The sequence below is a fragment of the Natrix helvetica genome, assembly GCF_964273705.1.
Source record: "Natrix helvetica genome assembly, chromosome: 2".
Lineage (NCBI taxonomy): Eukaryota > Metazoa > Chordata > Lepidosauria > Squamata > Natricidae > Natrix > Natrix helvetica.
The window spans coordinates 113,446,738-113,463,797 of record NC_138552.1 but is presented as its reverse complement, the minus strand read 5'-3'; the positions used below and the strand labels follow the sequence as shown (position 1 = coordinate 113,463,797).

The following is a 17,060-nucleotide window of genomic DNA, read 5'->3' as shown; positions in this document are numbered from 1 at the left end:
TAGAGGGATCTAGGAATCCTAATGGACAGCCACTTTTTTTACTTGATGCTGATACCTGAGCCAGTGGTGTTGTCTTCCTTCATACCAGCTTATATTATAAATTCTGTTCCCCACTTTTGCTTTGCAGGTACAGTAGATCGCAATTAGTGTGAATAAGAATCCCACAAAATGGTACCATTATTCAAATTCTTACTATTCAAAGTCGTATTTTTATAGAAAATGTGGTAATTGTTTCCAGTTCAATGGAAAGTCAGAGAGAAAAAATTAAACCTAACTGTAAATATTGCAATAAGGGATAAAAAGAATATATTAATGATTTCAATTTATGGTTCACAGAATAGTTATAGAAAGTAAAATGAAAGTTAAAAAATCTGCCAGAAATCCAGGAATTCCAACATCTCCAGTTTTAGTATTGCTAGGACCTGTCTTATTCAATTATATCGAAATTTTGCTTTAGTGTAATATTTCAAACTTGCAGATATTCTCTGATAGAATTTTATTTTTGTCCATTTTGCGTGAAGATTAGCAATGTCTAAAATCTTAATCACAATTGCATATGTTCTAACATCAAATATGCACACGTTAACTTTGCATTAACTAAATTTTGGGTTGCATTAAATGTGACTTGGTCTCAATTTACAATCTGCACTTAATTGTGACTTACCTGTAATCAGATTTTTTATTTATATGATGTTTTCATTTCTTTTTTCTGTGTAATTATCTTCTATACTGACTTTTTGATGATGAAAATAAAAATTCCAAATGCAGAGTTAATTTTCAAATGCAGCTCCAGAGAAGAAACATGCCTCTATTTCTTTTATAGTAAGTGAAGTATATTATATTATGAAGCAAATTCATTGACGGATTTCACATTGCATAGAAAAGATAAAGCAGAATAGTAAGCTACACTACATAGGATTTGTCAGATGAAAGATAAAACAAGAAAGAAATGGATTGCAAAATTTTAAATATAAAACTGTATTCTATTATATCAAGGAACATTCCAATCACCCACCATGCCCTATAATAGACAGATATTTCATGCATGTATTTCATATTTTGTACTCCCCTTTACACATAAGAAAACTCATAAACATCATATACATATATGGTTATTACCTGGCATATAAAAAATCATGGAATTATTACAGAAACCTGAGATACAAATACTCCTTATATTCAAATTACACACATAGCAAAATAGATTAATTGCATTTTATTATTCATATATTTCATCATGTACTTGAAATAAGTTAAATATATATTCTTCATAAAAATGTTATACTAGTAAAATATCTCATTATTCTAGCTGTTCCTAACTGCATTGCATTTAAAAATAATCTTATATTCATATTTTAACAGTTAAATATGGACTTTCAAATCACTAAGATATTACCAGGAATTAATACTATTTGGTGAAATAATTTCATAGTGGTTTTTAGTTATATCATGACATTTGAATTATTTTCTTAACAGAATTAAGTGCAGGGGGTTTAGATTTTTTTTTCTGAGATATTAAGGGATGTATCAGTGCGAAAGAAAGAAAGCAAGAAAGATGCCTAAGTGTCCAGCCCATACATTTCCTCAGAGAATTGTGCGTTACAAACGTCTGTTCATCATTCAGAATTCCAAGTCTTGGAGATCTCCCCAGCTAGGCCCAATTTTGATCCTTACTGAAAGCTTTACTGAGAGTTTCACAGCATTTTCCATTTCATGTTTAACAATCTGTGCCACCTGAAAACAACAACAAAGTTGGGTTAGAAAAATAGCTGAAGTGCATGGTTACCATGAGATTCATCAAACTTTCTTTTTTACTAGTTATCAAAGTTGAATAAATCTTTAAAGTGGGTCAGAGTATCTGGGCAGGAATAATGATTCAGACAATCTGAAAAAGTAATTAGACAACTGACCTTCAAAGCATCAATCAATTTTATCATTTTTAAAAAATTGCAGAACTATTTACTCATGAAACTCAGCCCAAGCATACATGAATGGCATTTTGCAGCCTGAGAAATCAACTAATTTCAGAGCTGAAGAAGCTTCTTGGATGAGAAGCGAAATGTCTTTAAAGAAAAAAACTGAACATCCAGTTGCCTCTTGAAAAAGCATCTTTGAGACAATCATGATCTGGATGACCGAGAAATCTCCATTAGACATTCAGCCAATTTGCACTTCATTCCCTATAAGCTCTGAATGCAATTTCTGTCTAAAGTGACTTCTATAAGATGTAGAACTAAATATAAGGACAAAACTGGATTGGAGTCCAGTAACAATTCTGAAGTTGCAACTTCCCTTTGGGTTTTTATTGTATTCTTTGCAGTCAACTTGATAACCATACCGATAACAACCATCTGTAAGGATTTCAGGGAAACTCTACAATCATACCTGAATTATGACCTCAACCAACCCATGCAACCCCCGCCCCCCTCAGCAATTCACCTCCCAATGATCGGGAACTGATGTAATCTCTTTATCACAAGACTCATCACAAGACCCTTGCTTGACACACCCACACTTGAACAGAGGAACACTGACATCCCCTAAACCTCATGAAGATGTTACTTAGCCTGGAAATGAAATATTCGGGAACCGACCCGCAAGCTTGGAGAATGAACCCTCACCCTCATACCTGAATTATGTTGTCTTCTGCAACTTCATAGAGAAGTTCATCATGCAATTGGAGTATGAAGAATCCTCCATGTTTGGGATGCATAATCTCCCTCTTTCTCATCCTCTGCGATTTTCCTAGAAGAATAAACGATGCATATTTAAACATTAAAAGAACAGTTTCAAAGGACATTACAGTTATAAAACTGTCATTATTGCTACATGAATGGAAAGATATTGCCCTCCAAAGGAAAAAAGTGGTAGTGCTTAGTGAAGAAAAAGGGTGTTGGTACTTACCTGATACGCCTCTTCTAATAAGGGGGAGATAGCATCCATGCATGGGTTGACACTGTCCGTTCTCTGATTGAACTGAGTTTGATTACTAACTAATTAGTATCCTTTATAACCCACCCTTGTGAGTGGCTTCACTCAGCTTTTGGTGAAGAAAAAGACAGACTTAACATGTTAGCCAAATTGTTAAACTTTAGTAACCAAGAATCTCAGATCTGTAGTAATCCATCTTAACCCTCAGTGCAAAATCAACCATCAACAAATAACTCATGAATACAGAAAGGAGGAACAGTCATCCACAGAGCGGGGCTGGATGCTATCTCTACCTTATTAGAAGAGGCATATCAAGTAATTACCAATGCCCTTTCTCAATAAGGTGGAGATAGCATCCATGCATGGGATATACTGTCCTCAAGGGTGGGACAAAGACTGTTCTGAATGAGTTCTGTCGGCATGAACCGCCTGTAATACTCTACGGCCAAAGGCCACGTCCGCAGAGACAAATTTATCTAATGTATAATTTTTAACAAAGGGTGACGGAGACGCCCATGCCACCGCCTTGCATATTTCCTCAAGAGAAGCCTGCGTGGCCCACGCCGTGGTGGTGGCAGCGCTTCTCATAGAGTGGGCAGTGATGCCTCTAGGGGCCATTTCCTGTTTTGATTCATACGCTGTAGATATGCATCGTCTGACCCATCTATCTATGGTGGACACCGAGACCTTCCTGCCCAGGGAGGCAGTCTGGAAGGAGACAAAGAGCGTCTCTGATCGTCGAATGTCTGATGTGCAGTTGATATATATCTTAAGTGCTCGACATATATCTAGCTTATGCCATTGTTTTTCCAACTGATGGGTTGGGGAGGGGCAGATGTTGGGAAGGACCACCTCCTGGGCTTGGTGGAACCAAGACCCAACTTTTGGTAGAAACGAGGAATCTAGCCTGAGCACCACCCTGTCAGTCTGGAAGGTACATAGGTCCTCCCGCACAGACAGAGCATGCAGTTCAGATATCCTCCTCACAGAGGTTACGGCTACCAGGAAAGCTACCTTCCAGGTAAGGAACTGCGTAGGAACCGTACGAAGGGGCTCGAATGGTAGATCGATGAGTGCCTCCAGAACCTTAGTCAGATCTCATGTTGAGTATCGGTGCACCGCTGGTGATCTGAGATTGGTGGCCCCTTTCAAGAACCACCGCAAAATTGGGTGCTGTGATAAGGACTGGCCTCCCTCCCAGGTAAGTATGGTACTCAAAGCCGCCTCCTGCCTCCTAATAGTGTTAGGGGATAACCCTTTTTCCAGCCCGTCCTGGAGGAAGTCCAGGACTTGAGGGACAGATGAAACACTAGGTACAATGTTTCTGGCCTAGCACAAGGTACAGAAAATCAGCCAGGTTGCATTATAAATACCATGCCATGCCGCATTGAGGCAGTAATTGCTGCAAAAGGGGCCCAAACCAAGTACTGAGTACACATGCATGCTTATACTTTTCAGAGGTCCGATATTGTTCTATGTACAATCCTTGGTTTATTGATTGCATGTAATATTCTAATTTTCTGAGATGGTGGATTTGGGGTTTTCATGAGCTGTAAGCCATAATCATCACAATTATGACAAATCACGGCTTGAACTATCTTGCTTTGCATGTAATGAGTCTATCTCATATATTAGTTTCAACTTTTAAGTTGCATTACTGAAATAAATGAACTTTTGCACGATATTCTAATTTTTTTGAGTTTCACCTGTATATGGCAAAAGCTCTGAAAAAGGAACAAACATTTTATGTCCTTCTTATATGAAAGTAGGTGTTTCCCATAGTTTTAAAATGTAGAACATTTGATACTAAATAAAAAAGACAAAGGAATTAAAAAAAAAGACTGACCTGACAATATTTTGGGGAATGAGCTCTCCAAATGTCCAAAAGATTTTACTATTGAAGGTAAAGCTTCAAGCTGTGTCTGTATATTCACTGTAGCCACCTTGACAATATCTGCAGCAGAGCCCTGGATAATGGTGTTTACAGCTTGCCTCTCTGCCTAAAGTTCATCAAAATCAATGTGCAGAAGTGCAAACAAATTAATTGCTATAAATAGGTAACAGAATCCATATTCAACCGAGAATGTTAATTTTTTTCTTGGAACTCTCTCTCTCTTTCTGTGTGTGTGTCTCTTTTTTTATAACAACAGCCTGAAATAATAATAGTTCCTGCAGCATTTCTGTGTTTTGTAGTACAGATGAAAACAAACAAATCTAAAGAACTAATACCTACAGTATTAGGTGAGTACAAATATTAATAGTCAAGTAAGCAAGCAAACAAATAAATAAGGATGGAATCTTAAACTAAAAAAGAGAAAGAAGAACAATAAAGAAATAGTGTTGAAGAAATAGTTTGAAATAGTGGTTTGGCAGTTAAAAGAATAGTTCAGTAGTAAAGCAACACAACTCCTCTATGTAGTACTTTTACTAGTGAGACCTGTGGCATTGCATATAAGCATGCAATTTAATACATTTTAGGATATGAGTTTTTAAAAAAATAAATTTGGTGAGCTCATCATATTAAAGACAATTCAAAACAATACATACAGTTGGCATTAAAATCCATACGTTTGGGTTGGTGTAATCTTAAAACTTAAAGTTGGGAAGATTTTTTTAAAGTGTGCATCAAAAACAAAGAATGCAGATAATTTGTTTGTTAAAGTGAGCAAGAAATAAACAAAATGAAATATATTAGAATCAGAAGCCTGGACTGATTTTGAATAAAAAAACAGGTGGCTCACAATTGTTGATTGGAAGACCCTCCTTCAGCATATAAGAATTAGGCAACTGACATATCTAGGATTGCTCTTCTTTCCAAGACAACGCAAAGCCACCAGTTTTTTCATTCTGGAGTTTACATGCATCATTTTGGAGGGGATGCACTGAAATAATTAACAAGGCTGAGTACTAGAAACAAAGAGAGTTACTTCTACATCTCTACGGAAGAATGAGATCTGAGAATTACTATTGATACGCCTGGACTTCACTGAAATCAGTGTGAGTTGCAAGAAAGCTACAAAATAGATCAAGATGTGGATCCTGAGTGGGTAGAAATGGTTTGTGTTGCTGCAATTTGATTACAGCAATCACAGGTCAACAGGGAGAAGAAATGAGAAATATAACAACCAATTTTTGAAAATTAATGGTAAGCTCACACACAGGTATCCAGAGAACAAGAATAGTAGCACTAGGAAGGTTGAATACTGCATGGGTGTAGGCATTTTATTTCCCTAAAGAGATGTAGCGGTTTAACATAACGTTTCTCATTATACCTGAGCCTTCTTGTAAGGATTTGTTTCCTTAATTGCTGGAAGGTATCTATGCCTTCCCATGATTGTCTGCACAAATCCATCCTGGGTACACTTCTTCACTGTCTCTTTCAGGAATTTCTGAATACCTACAAAAACATGAAATAACATTATCTCATTTCTGGGGTCAGCTATCATGTTCATCACATATAAATCCCTGGTTGAGTCCACACATATACTGCTAATTTTTACTAACAATATCTAACTTCCTTATCTTAGCAACTGTTATTCAACACTCAGACTTCATAGATCTAAGGAATGTCTTACATTATACTGCTTCATGCTTAGGTCTCCTTACTATTATTACTATTATTACTAGACAAAGGGCACTATCGCATTCTTACTGTTTCAATGTGCTGATCTTTCAAAAAAAAAAACACTGCATTGTTTTCATGGCCACTGTCTCCCAAACATGGGAAACAATGCTCTGACAAGAGGAAGGAGGCAAGAGGTTTTTCCAATGGAGGAATAGCCTGACCAGAAGCTTTCTAGAGTTCTTACATTTCAACAGAAAAGATTAAATGTGCTGCATTTACACACACACAAACCCTACTAATAAAGAGACATGTTCTAGACTTTGTAACATAGTGAAAACAAATGGTTCCAGAGCTGATTCCAAACTGCCATGAAGATCTAAATCTGTTGATATATCTCAAATTTCCAGTAATTGTTTACTAAATAGCAGCAGCAATAACTTGTTTTCCCAAAAATGAAGAAAGTTAACCAAAACACATCTCCCTTCAGAACTCTTCCATACAAAGTGTCCTATCATTGCATGCCCTTAGTTCATTCACACATGCATAAATGAATTTCAGGCTGAGGGATTCTCCCCCCCCCCCCCCCAAAAAAAAAGGAAAAGGTATCAAGCCTTTATGCTTCCACTACCTAGGAAGGAAATCTGTGAACCAAATAGTTTGGAGTTTCACAATGCAGTTTTATTTATAACACTTTCAGATTCTCATTCTCTTTTTAACATGCACATGCACAAACAGATATCAGGAAAGACAGCTTCATCGGTATACATAGTCTACCTTGCAACATCACTTACCAATGGAAATTCCAGTTCCAATTAAGTGAGGACTATTTGTCCATGAATATCATTGAACCAGCATTGTGTTTAGTAAACTACAGAACAAGGATGTCAAGAAATATAGATCACCGGCAATCTTTACCTGGATATCTGGATTTGAAGGACTCAATGAAGCACAAAGCATCAGTTTCTTGAACACCCATCTGCTCCCCTAAGGATTTAGCTCCAATTCCATAGATTATTCCATAGCAAATCTAGAAAAATGAAAAATTTCTAATTCACTAGTGAATAACCAACAAGATTAAAGAATAAGACATTTTGCTGGTACAAAACTGCTATTTCATTTGAAATATTAGAGCTTTGTTATTTTAAGGGTCACTAAACTGCCCTTAAAATAACAAAGCTCTAATATTTCAAATGGCTGGCTCACTAAACTGTGAGATCACAATTTAAAAGTGTAGTTTCATATGACGGGGGGCGGGGGGGGGGGTACCGATTCAGAAAAGCAGAAGAAGGGTGATTATTTATTTATTTATTTACCGTTATTTATTAAATACAGTGAATTGTTGTTTAACTCTGCTTTCCTTAAAAGTTTTTATAAAAGGGAAGACAAATTCCTTCCAACTGAGTTCTTTCACAATGTTTACTTTTGCATCAAAAGATTGAAGGGAAGGGAAGCAAAATGGCTTATGGAGAATAATTTTCCTGCCACAAATTGAGGTTATGATCTGAGGCAATGGCTGGCTCACTAAACTGTGACATCACAATTTAAAAGTGTAGTTTCATATGACGGGGGGCGGGGGGGGGGGGTACCGATTCAGAAAAGCAGAAGAAGGGTGATTATTTATTTATTTACCGTTATTTATTAAACCAATTTACATAGCCATCCATCATACAAACAAAAGATTTTGGACAGCATGCTATATTACATTTTAAGATAATAGAAGCAGAAACAAAACTGCCAAACACAGAAGAGAGGTAAACAACTTTATTAATGCTGCAGAAGACTGCAATGTTTTTTATAAATCCACCTAATACAATAATTAGAAGAGAAGCAGAAAAATGCCTACATTGTCTCTTTGGGGACTTACATAGGCAGCTCTCCTTTCGATGTGGTAGAATGTTAGGGTTCATTCATTCAATTCATATGCCAAGAAATATATGAGACAGAACTGGGACAACTTGTCAAACATTCTTGGCATTTACAATCTCAATCCACACATCTTATTTTGGAATCTAATTACTTGTAAGATTCAAATATTATTTACATTCTTCCCTCTTCATTTCGTCTGCCTTCTGTCAGCCTCTTCAAAAGATGTTGAAATTTCTAAACTTTACACTCTTGGTACATATGATAAATACCTAACAAACATAAAAGTGTTGACTATGGTAAAAACCAGTTATTTTTATAATATACTTCATACTCAATATAGGGCATTTACATCAGCATGAATCAATTGCCCATCTGGTAATAATGGGAAATTGCTATAATATCCCTTATCAATATTTCCTTTTTCACAGTGATGTTGAATCCATGATTCATATTATAAGGTAAAGGTTCCCCTAGCACATATGTGCTAGTTGTTCCGACTCTAGGGGGCAGTGCTCATCTCCATTTCAAAGCCGAAGAGCCAGCGCTGTCCGGAGACATCTTCGTGGTCATGTGGCTGGCATGACTAAACACCGAAGTCGCACGGAACGCTGTTACCTTCCCACCAAAGGTGGTTCCCATTTTTCTACTTGCATTTTTACATGCTTTCGAACTGCTAGGTTGGCAGAAGCTGGGACAAGTAATGGGAGCTCACTCCATTAAGCGGCACTAGGGATTCGAACCGCCAAACTATCAACCTTTCTGATCGAGAAGCTCAGTGTCTTAGCCACTGAGCCACAGCGTCCCGATTCATATTATAGTCTTACCCTAATTGTACAGCTTACATCTTCAGCTCTAGTCTAGTTTTCTGCAAAATTTCAGACCAATCTCAACTGGCATTTATTCAACTATTTTAGGATTATTGAAATAATCAAATAGGTTCCACAACACCAGGCTTTTCAAGCAGGGGAACATGGTGAAAGAGAAGAGTTGGACCTGGCCACTCTGTCATGAAGATTTCTCTGCTTTCAGTGACTGAGAAAGATTATCAGCCAGCAAGCAAGGTTTTTCTGTTTAAGGAAAGGAGGGACTCTGCCAGCTGAGAAGACAGAAGAGATAAGGAAAGCAAACAAGACGAGGAGGAAAGAGAAAGGTATTGATAGTACTCAACTTATAACCACAACTGGGAACAGAATTTTGATCATTAAGCAATTTGGTGGTAAACCATCATCATGTGACTGCATTGCCTAGCAATGGCAATCCTGGCATTCAATTTTACTGTTGTTTACTGAATTCCATCAGTTGATAGCTCCCTTATTTATTGCCACCATAATGCTGAATGATAGCTGAATAAATAATAGTCAAGGATTATCTGCATTAGGAATTGGGCAGTTCTTAATGGGATAGGTTCGCTAGATTTCCTAAATATGATCTTAAAAAATATTACAGATCAACTCAGTAATGAAATACAATAGTGGTGTTCTAGTTAATGAAATACGCTCCCAGCTTAGTGGCCAAAGTAAAATGTCTATTTCACAGTTCTATTTTGTAGTAAAGCTGTTTTTTAATTACATTAAATATTAAATGGAATACCATGATGCTTTAATTTTCAACTATGATATTCTAAATTTTCAACTTACTAGAAATTTCATATACATTAAACATGATACAAAATTTATATTATATACCTGATTAAATATTAGATATTTAATCATGGGCATAGAGAAAGGTAAAAAAAAAATGTTCAACCGAATTGGTATCTCAGGAAAGATGTATATTTTCAAAACTACCTGCTTAGCTTGTTGCCTTAAATCATTCCCAACCTCTTCAGGGTTAACCTTCTTCCACTCAGCTGCAATGCTTCTAAAGACATCAACGTTGTTACCAAAGGCCCGAAGTAGCCGATTGTCGGAACAAAAATGTGCAAGGATTCTTAACTCAAGCTGAGAGTAATCAGCAGCCAAGATCAAGCCACCTATGGTCAATCATGCAAAACAATTTCTAAATTAACTGGTTTCCTTCAAATCACAAATAAGGGCTTCTTTCTCTCCCTTACTAATCTTTCAGTGAAAGATATATGGATATGGGCAAGTTCCCACTTCAGTTTCAACAGGTTTATCCCATGATGTAGTTGATATTTGATATATTGTGATAATGCAGTAAAATACAATTCAGAAAAGGCTGAGTATCATATGTTTACATTTCCCCCCAGAATGAAGTCTCTGTGCACACATAGAAAAAAAGCTCAATTATAAGTCTTCCTCAATAGTGTTCTATGTAGAGGATGGTAAAGAAGAAAAATTTGAAGTCTGGCTTTTCCCGAACGATGACAGTTGTTTATGTACAGGCATCCTAAGTAAGGAAAATACCAAGCACATAAACCTCTTAAAAGCCTGCATGTGCTGTGCTAATTTCAAGCTAGAAAGTCATACATATTCCTCATTCATCTATCTACAATTGAAAGAAAGATTTACTTTGTATAACAAAAATTGCGATTTTGAAGCTGCTAAAAATAAATTTGAAATGATACTCTGTACTAATGATGAACATCTTATAGACAAGGTTTATAAAAGGTTGCTACAATTAAACCTAGAAATTGAATACGTTAAACATTGTCTGATTCAGTGGGCAAGAAGTTTTGGTTACAATATATAACTAGAGCCATGGAAAAATATGTGGGTTAAAGCAAGGGTCCCCAACCTTTGGGCCGTGGTTCATTTGGAACTGGGCTGTGCAAGACGTGGGCAAGCGTACATGTGCAGGTCCACTTGTGTGAATGGTGGGCACATGCGCAAGCAGGCAAAGCTCCATTCGTGCGAGTGGAGGGCGGGTGTGCGCCCACCATTCACACAGAACCATTCCCACACCCCGCCTTTCAAATTGGAAAGGTTGGGGACTGCTAGGTCAAAATTGAATGTAATTCATATTGAATTATAATCTTAAAAGAGAATTTCCATAAAATGATATACTGGTTGTATTTAATGCCAGATAAACCAGCAAAGATGTATAAGAGTGTTTCAAATAGTTGTTGGAAATGCAAGTGTAAGAGTACTTTTTATGATATATGGTGGGCATGTGACAATGCAAAGAAATATTGGGTAGAAATCCATGTTTTAATTCAGAACATTTTAAAAATGGACCTACAATAGAAACTTTCTTTTTGGACTATTAGATTAAGATATGGGACAAAATTAGAACCTTGTTGCTACACAATAATTTTACACATCCAGAAATGGAAAGAAGCGTCAACTCCCACAATGGACGAATGGATTGAAATGGAAATAGAGAAGTTGACTGCACTAATTAGGGACAAGAATAAAAATAGTTCTGTTGTAATTTCGAAACCACTTTTGGACTTTCTGTGTGAAAGAGAAAATAAAATAAAATTTTGACTCTGGGTTTTGACAATTAAGTGAGTTATTGCTATAGAAATGGCTAATAGTTACTATTTGGTATAACTAAAAAGCTGATATTATAACTTCATTATCTATCTTTCGGCACTGGAAAAGTCATTGCTTTTTCTTTTTTATTTCTCCTCCCCTTATTCTATCCCCTCCATCTTCTTTGCTTTCCCTTTTTTCCATTCTTTATTTTTATTTGTATTTCACACTAAGAATTTTTTTTAGTAAATATATATTTCAGAAAAGGCCCTACATGTGTTATTATTAATCCAAAATTTTATATTGTGAAACATCAACATGTGGCATAGGCATTAATATATTAAATATAACTACTAATAAAATGTCATTAATAATATAATTTTCATTGTATTATTGATAGTTTTTATAGTGTACTATTAATAGTATTATTACGAGTACAAACATTTTATTGGGGAAATTGATCCTTAGAAGTTGGATAAATAATACCAACACCATTTGTAGATAAAAGATAACGAATGGTGACATTCCTGAAAAACTTATCACCCTGTTTCTGAAAAAAATGGCTTTCCACATGATTCAGTTACAATAAGATCTTAGTGATTGTCGTGTGCAGCCCATGTTCTGATTATATTATTATTAGATTTTTATCTTGCTTTTTTAATAGTTATAATTCAAGGTGGCAAACATATCTAATCCTCCTGACTCCTCCACGAGAGCATGACTTGCCCAAACTCACACAGCCGATTTTCTTGTCTACCGAAGGCCTATGGGTATCTATTTTATGAAAAAATTCTTGATGGGATTTCTGTTGTGGAATTCTAAGCATTGAAATTTTATTAAAATCATGAACAAATGCAATCTTTTTTTAATAAATGTACAAAAACAGAATAATGTGATTGCCAGAAAAATTACGTTTCTTCTTTTCTAATGTTGAAGGGGAAGGGCTGTTAAAGTCTGACAGAGAGGGAAAGTTTTCAAAGAAGACAAGATGTGTTTGAAAATAATATTAATTGAATGAAACAGAAAAAGGTTCAGTGATTCAAGCAGATGGCAGTTGCTGTTGTTAAGCAAATCCTGCATGGTCATTAAGTGCAATGAAGTCAAAACAATTTTAAGGCATTACCTGGAAATGGTACAAAGGAATGTCTCATGCTAACAGAAAATAGTATTTTCTTCCTGTTTGATATTTCTTCAGTTAGATTCTTAGGTCCACATGGTAACACAGAATGTTTTCCAGATCTGTAAAATATGTTTTAAATTAAAACATGGCTTATTATTTATTTCTATATGATTCAACAAGTAAATTAATGTGTAGTGAATAAATGCAAAATATATTTGCTGATTACTGTCATTAACATACAAATCAGCAGTAGCAAATCTCTTCAGCTTGTCCTCCCTGGTAGCCATAGCCCTATGGAGCATATTGCATCATTTCTCTGGATGGATAAAAAGACTGTTGTACTTACCTGAACGGTCGTTCTTGGTGCACTGCGTGAGAATCCAAAGGAATGGGTTAATTTCAGTCTGGTTGCCTAGAGACTGAATTGAATAAACTTGGCCATGCCTCTCGTTTATTACACTCAGCTCATCAGTTTTTTCAATGGAAGGCATGGCTATTTCAAGAGATGAGAACACATTAGATGTCCAGCTAACTGCGACACTCACTTGCCACCTGCGACCCTGGGCCGAAACATGAATAGGTGGAATTGGATTCTCACCACAGCGCACCGAGAACAACTGTTCAGGTAAGTACAATGGTCTTTCTCCAGTGCGCTGCTTAGAGAATCCAAAGGAATGGGATATGCCTAAGCATACTGACCTAAGGGTGGGTAGATGACCGGTCCAGGGAGCCAGAGCCAGAGTGAACCGCCTGCAGTACCCGATTGGCCAGCCAATCAAATACAGCCAATCAGAGATCCGTATTTCGAGGCGCGGCCCACACGCATTCAATTTGAAATCCAGACCAAAATGGCGGCTCCGCAAGTCCGAAACTGTAAAGGCAGCAGCGATGGGAGGATGGCGCACCAAGCCTCCAAGCGCAGACAGAGGGGCTCGAAAACAGCGCATCGAACTCACGGCCCTCAGAACCAGGCAGCAATCAAGAATGGACTAGCCTGAACGATCAGGCAGAAGCGGCTGAGGGCGTACGCTCTCCCCTGGAGGGGAAAAACCTCGGCGGCGGTTCTTGCCGGCAGACTGGGCTAAACAGCGCGCCCGCCAAACAAGCAACATTACAGATTAACCTAAATAAATAAAGAACTTTAATACCTGAGACTGCTTAGAAGAATCCAAAGGAAAACCTCCTTAAAAGTACAGGAGAAAATGTGGATATGTCTCTTTAGGCCAGTGATGGTGAACCTTTTTTGGCTCGAGTGCAATTAGTGGGGGAAGCGCAGGGGGGTCGTGTGCGGGCATGCCGCACCCATAATGCAATGCGCTACCCCCCCAGTGCGCATGCGAACACTACAGGCACGCCCCCCCATTTTTTGCATGCTTTTTTGCCCTTCCCAGGCTCCAGAGGTTTTATAGGAGCCTGAGGAAGGCGAAAACAGCCTCTCCCGCAAGCCCTCCGGAGGCTTCAGGGACCTTCAGGACGCTTCCCTGAATCCTCCGGAGCAGTCAAAATGAACTTCCAAGCAAACCGGAAGTCACTTCCGGTTTGCTCGGAGGGTCGTTTTGAGTGCTCCGAAGGCTTCAGGGACCTTCAGGACACTTCCCTGAAGCCTCCGGATCAGTCACAACAAACCTCCGAGCAAACCGGAAGTCCATTCCTGAACCTCTGGTTTGCCCGTAGGGCTGGTTTTTTGCGCTCCGGAGACTTCAGGGAAGCTCATGAAGCTTTTGGAGGGCCTCCGGGGAGGGGGAGGCTCTTTTCGCCCTCCCCAGGCTCCTATAAAGCCTCTGGAGCCTGGGGAGGGCAAAAAATGACTTTAAAAAAGGGTGAACTCAGCTGGCCAGCTGACAGGGCAGCGCCTCGCGTGCCCTGACAAATGGCTCTGCGTGCCACCTGTGGCACGAGTGCCATAGGTTCACCATCACTGCTTTAGGCAGACTGAATTGAAAAAACTGATGAGCCGAGTGAAAAAGAGAGGTGTGGCCAAGTTTATTCAATTCAGTTATTGCATTGAAAGAACCCAGGCTGCTTTCCTTAGAAAACTTCTGGGTCTTCCCCCTTGTGTTGGTTTTGCCCCGATATACCTGGAACTAGGCATTCGATCGGTGGAATGTGTGGCCTGGATAAACACCTTTAAATGGTGGTTTCGGGTGCTCTTTCTGGCAGTTCCTGGCAGCTACCTCTCCCTGGTGTTCATGGACTCCCATATTTCTCGCTGGGAGAAAGAGCTGCTGAAGAAACTTCATCTGCTAGGTTTCATGGAGGATGCCTTGGGAAACTACGACTTCAAGGATGCCCAATTTAGGATAGTCCAACGGCTTGTGGACATTGATTTACAATATCTAAGAGCCAGAGCCAATAAAACTTGCTCCCCCCTGACTCTCAACCAAGTTAATAACTATGGATTGAGGATGGCTTCCTATTTTTATACCCTAACCATTCCCAAGTATAGAAGAGCTTTTTCCTTCAATGTCTTGCCCTCAGCACTTCTGGATGGTCGTTACAAGAGGCTCCCGATTAATAAGCGGCTGTGCCCTTGTGACAGAGCCGAGGTTGAGACAGCGGAGCATGTCCTTCTATTTTGCCCTATGTATAGCGCGGACAGATCTAGGTTACTGTCTCTTCCTGAAATCGTCCCTTCTGGTCCTGATGGCTGTGATTTGTTTGTGCATTGCCTTGGGGATGTCTCCTCGTACATCACCTCTCAGGTTTCCAGGTTTTTCTTGAGAGCTGTGACCATTAGAGGAGAGACATGTAACCTCCCTTAGTTGGGCTTTTGGTGACTGGCTGCTGTGTCTCTTTTGTAGTGGTCATGTTTTGGTCTGTGACCATAAATAAAGTTTTTCTTTTATTCAATTCAGTCTCTAGGCAACCAGACCAAAATTAACCCATTCCTTTGGATTCTTAAGCAGCGCACTGGAGAATAGAATTTTTCTTTGGTTTTGAGATGATTTAAGGCAGTGATGGTGAGTTCACCTTTTTAAAAGCTATTTTTCGCCTTCCCCAGGCTTCAGAGGTTTTATAGGAGCCTGGGGAGGGCGAAAAGACACCCCCCCGCCCCCCTGAGGCTTCAGGGACCGTCCAGAGGCTTTCCTGACGCCTTCAGAGCGCTTAAAACGATCCTCCGAGCAAACCAGAAGTGACTTCCGGGTTGCTCGGAGGGTCGTTTTAAGCATTCCGAAGGCTACAGGGACCGTCCGGAGGCTTCCCTGACACCTTCAGAGCGCTTAAAACCACCCTCCGAGCACACCAGAAGTGACTTCCGGGTTGCTCGGAGGGTCGTTTTAAGCATTCCGAAGGCATCACGGAAGCCTCCGTAGGGCCTCGGGGGGGCGGGGGAGGCTCTTTTCGCCCTCCCCAGGCTCCTATAAAGCCTCAGGAGCCTGGGGAGGGCGAAAAAAGCATGTAAAAATGGGGATCGCGTGTTGTGCGTGCCTGCGCACTGGGGGGGTCGCGCGTTGCATTATGGGTGCGGCACGCCCGCACACAACCCCCCTGCGCTCCCATTTGTGGCACGCGAGCCAAAAAAGGTTCGCCATCGCTGATTTAAGGGTTCAAATAAGTGCCTCTCCAAATTTAGAGGGATTTTTAAATGGATTTATTAGCCAGGGCTTTCCTTAAACTCTCTGATTTTCAGGGTACTGAAAATTAGTACTTGCTAGCCTTCTTTCTTGGCTCATGAAGTCACAACCTCAGCTGGAGGGTTGGTGTCATCAGAGCTCTTTTCATGAAGCTTCCCTTCCCAGAGGTCCTTATCTACTGGGCTTCTTCTTCTTCTGCAAAATGGAAGCAGAATGTGTTTCTAATGTCATAGTAAATCTGATACCTCATGTCTTTTCAGGAATGTGACCCCCACAACATCTGAGAACTGAAATTAAAATTTAAAGAAGTAGAAATAATGCACTATATTTTTACCTGCTTCTTAAAATACGGTGTTGTTTTTGAAAAGGTGGGCTCTCTTCCACCATTGTTGGCATTTCAATCTCGAAGTCTTTAGGTACATTCTGTATATTGGGTTCTCTGAAGCTTATGCGACCTACAAACATAGAGCAAAGATAAATGTAGGCTTGGAAGATGAAAGATAGTGCCATGGTTGTGTCATACATAGAAATATAAAAAAAGCAAGTTTATGATGGATGTATGGATTGCAGGCTTGCATAGTGCAAAGAGATTTCGTTAAAACTTTGAGGGCAAGAGGTGAAAGATT

The 17,060-nt window shown here is 39.0% G+C and overlaps 1 protein-coding gene across 2 annotated transcripts in view; it reads right to left on the bottom strand.

The window, feature by feature from the left end:
- Nucleotides 1-812: 812 nt before the first annotated feature.
- POLQ (DNA polymerase theta) overlaps nucleotides 813-17,060 on the bottom strand; it is a 55,196-nt gene continuing 38,948 nt past the window's right edge. The window contains exons 23-30 of one of the 2 annotated variants that reach the window (XM_081941356.1): nucleotides 16,769-16,889; nucleotides 12,863-12,978; nucleotides 10,150-10,334; nucleotides 7,412-7,523; nucleotides 6,204-6,328; nucleotides 4,778-4,931; nucleotides 2,630-2,745; nucleotides 813-1,734 (exon numbers count right to left, since the gene is read on the bottom strand). In XM_081941356.1, the coding sequence (XP_081797482.1) occupies nucleotides 1,621-1,734; nucleotides 2,630-2,745; nucleotides 4,778-4,931; nucleotides 6,204-6,328; nucleotides 7,412-7,523; nucleotides 10,150-10,334; nucleotides 12,863-12,978; nucleotides 16,769-16,889 (1,043 nt within the window). In that variant the 3' untranslated portion in view covers nucleotides 813-1,620. The remainder of the gene's footprint in view (nucleotides 1,735-2,629; nucleotides 2,746-4,777; nucleotides 4,932-6,203; nucleotides 6,329-7,411; nucleotides 7,524-10,149; nucleotides 10,335-12,862; nucleotides 12,979-16,768; nucleotides 16,890-17,060) is intronic. The other variant, XM_081941357.1, reaches the window with a different exon arrangement.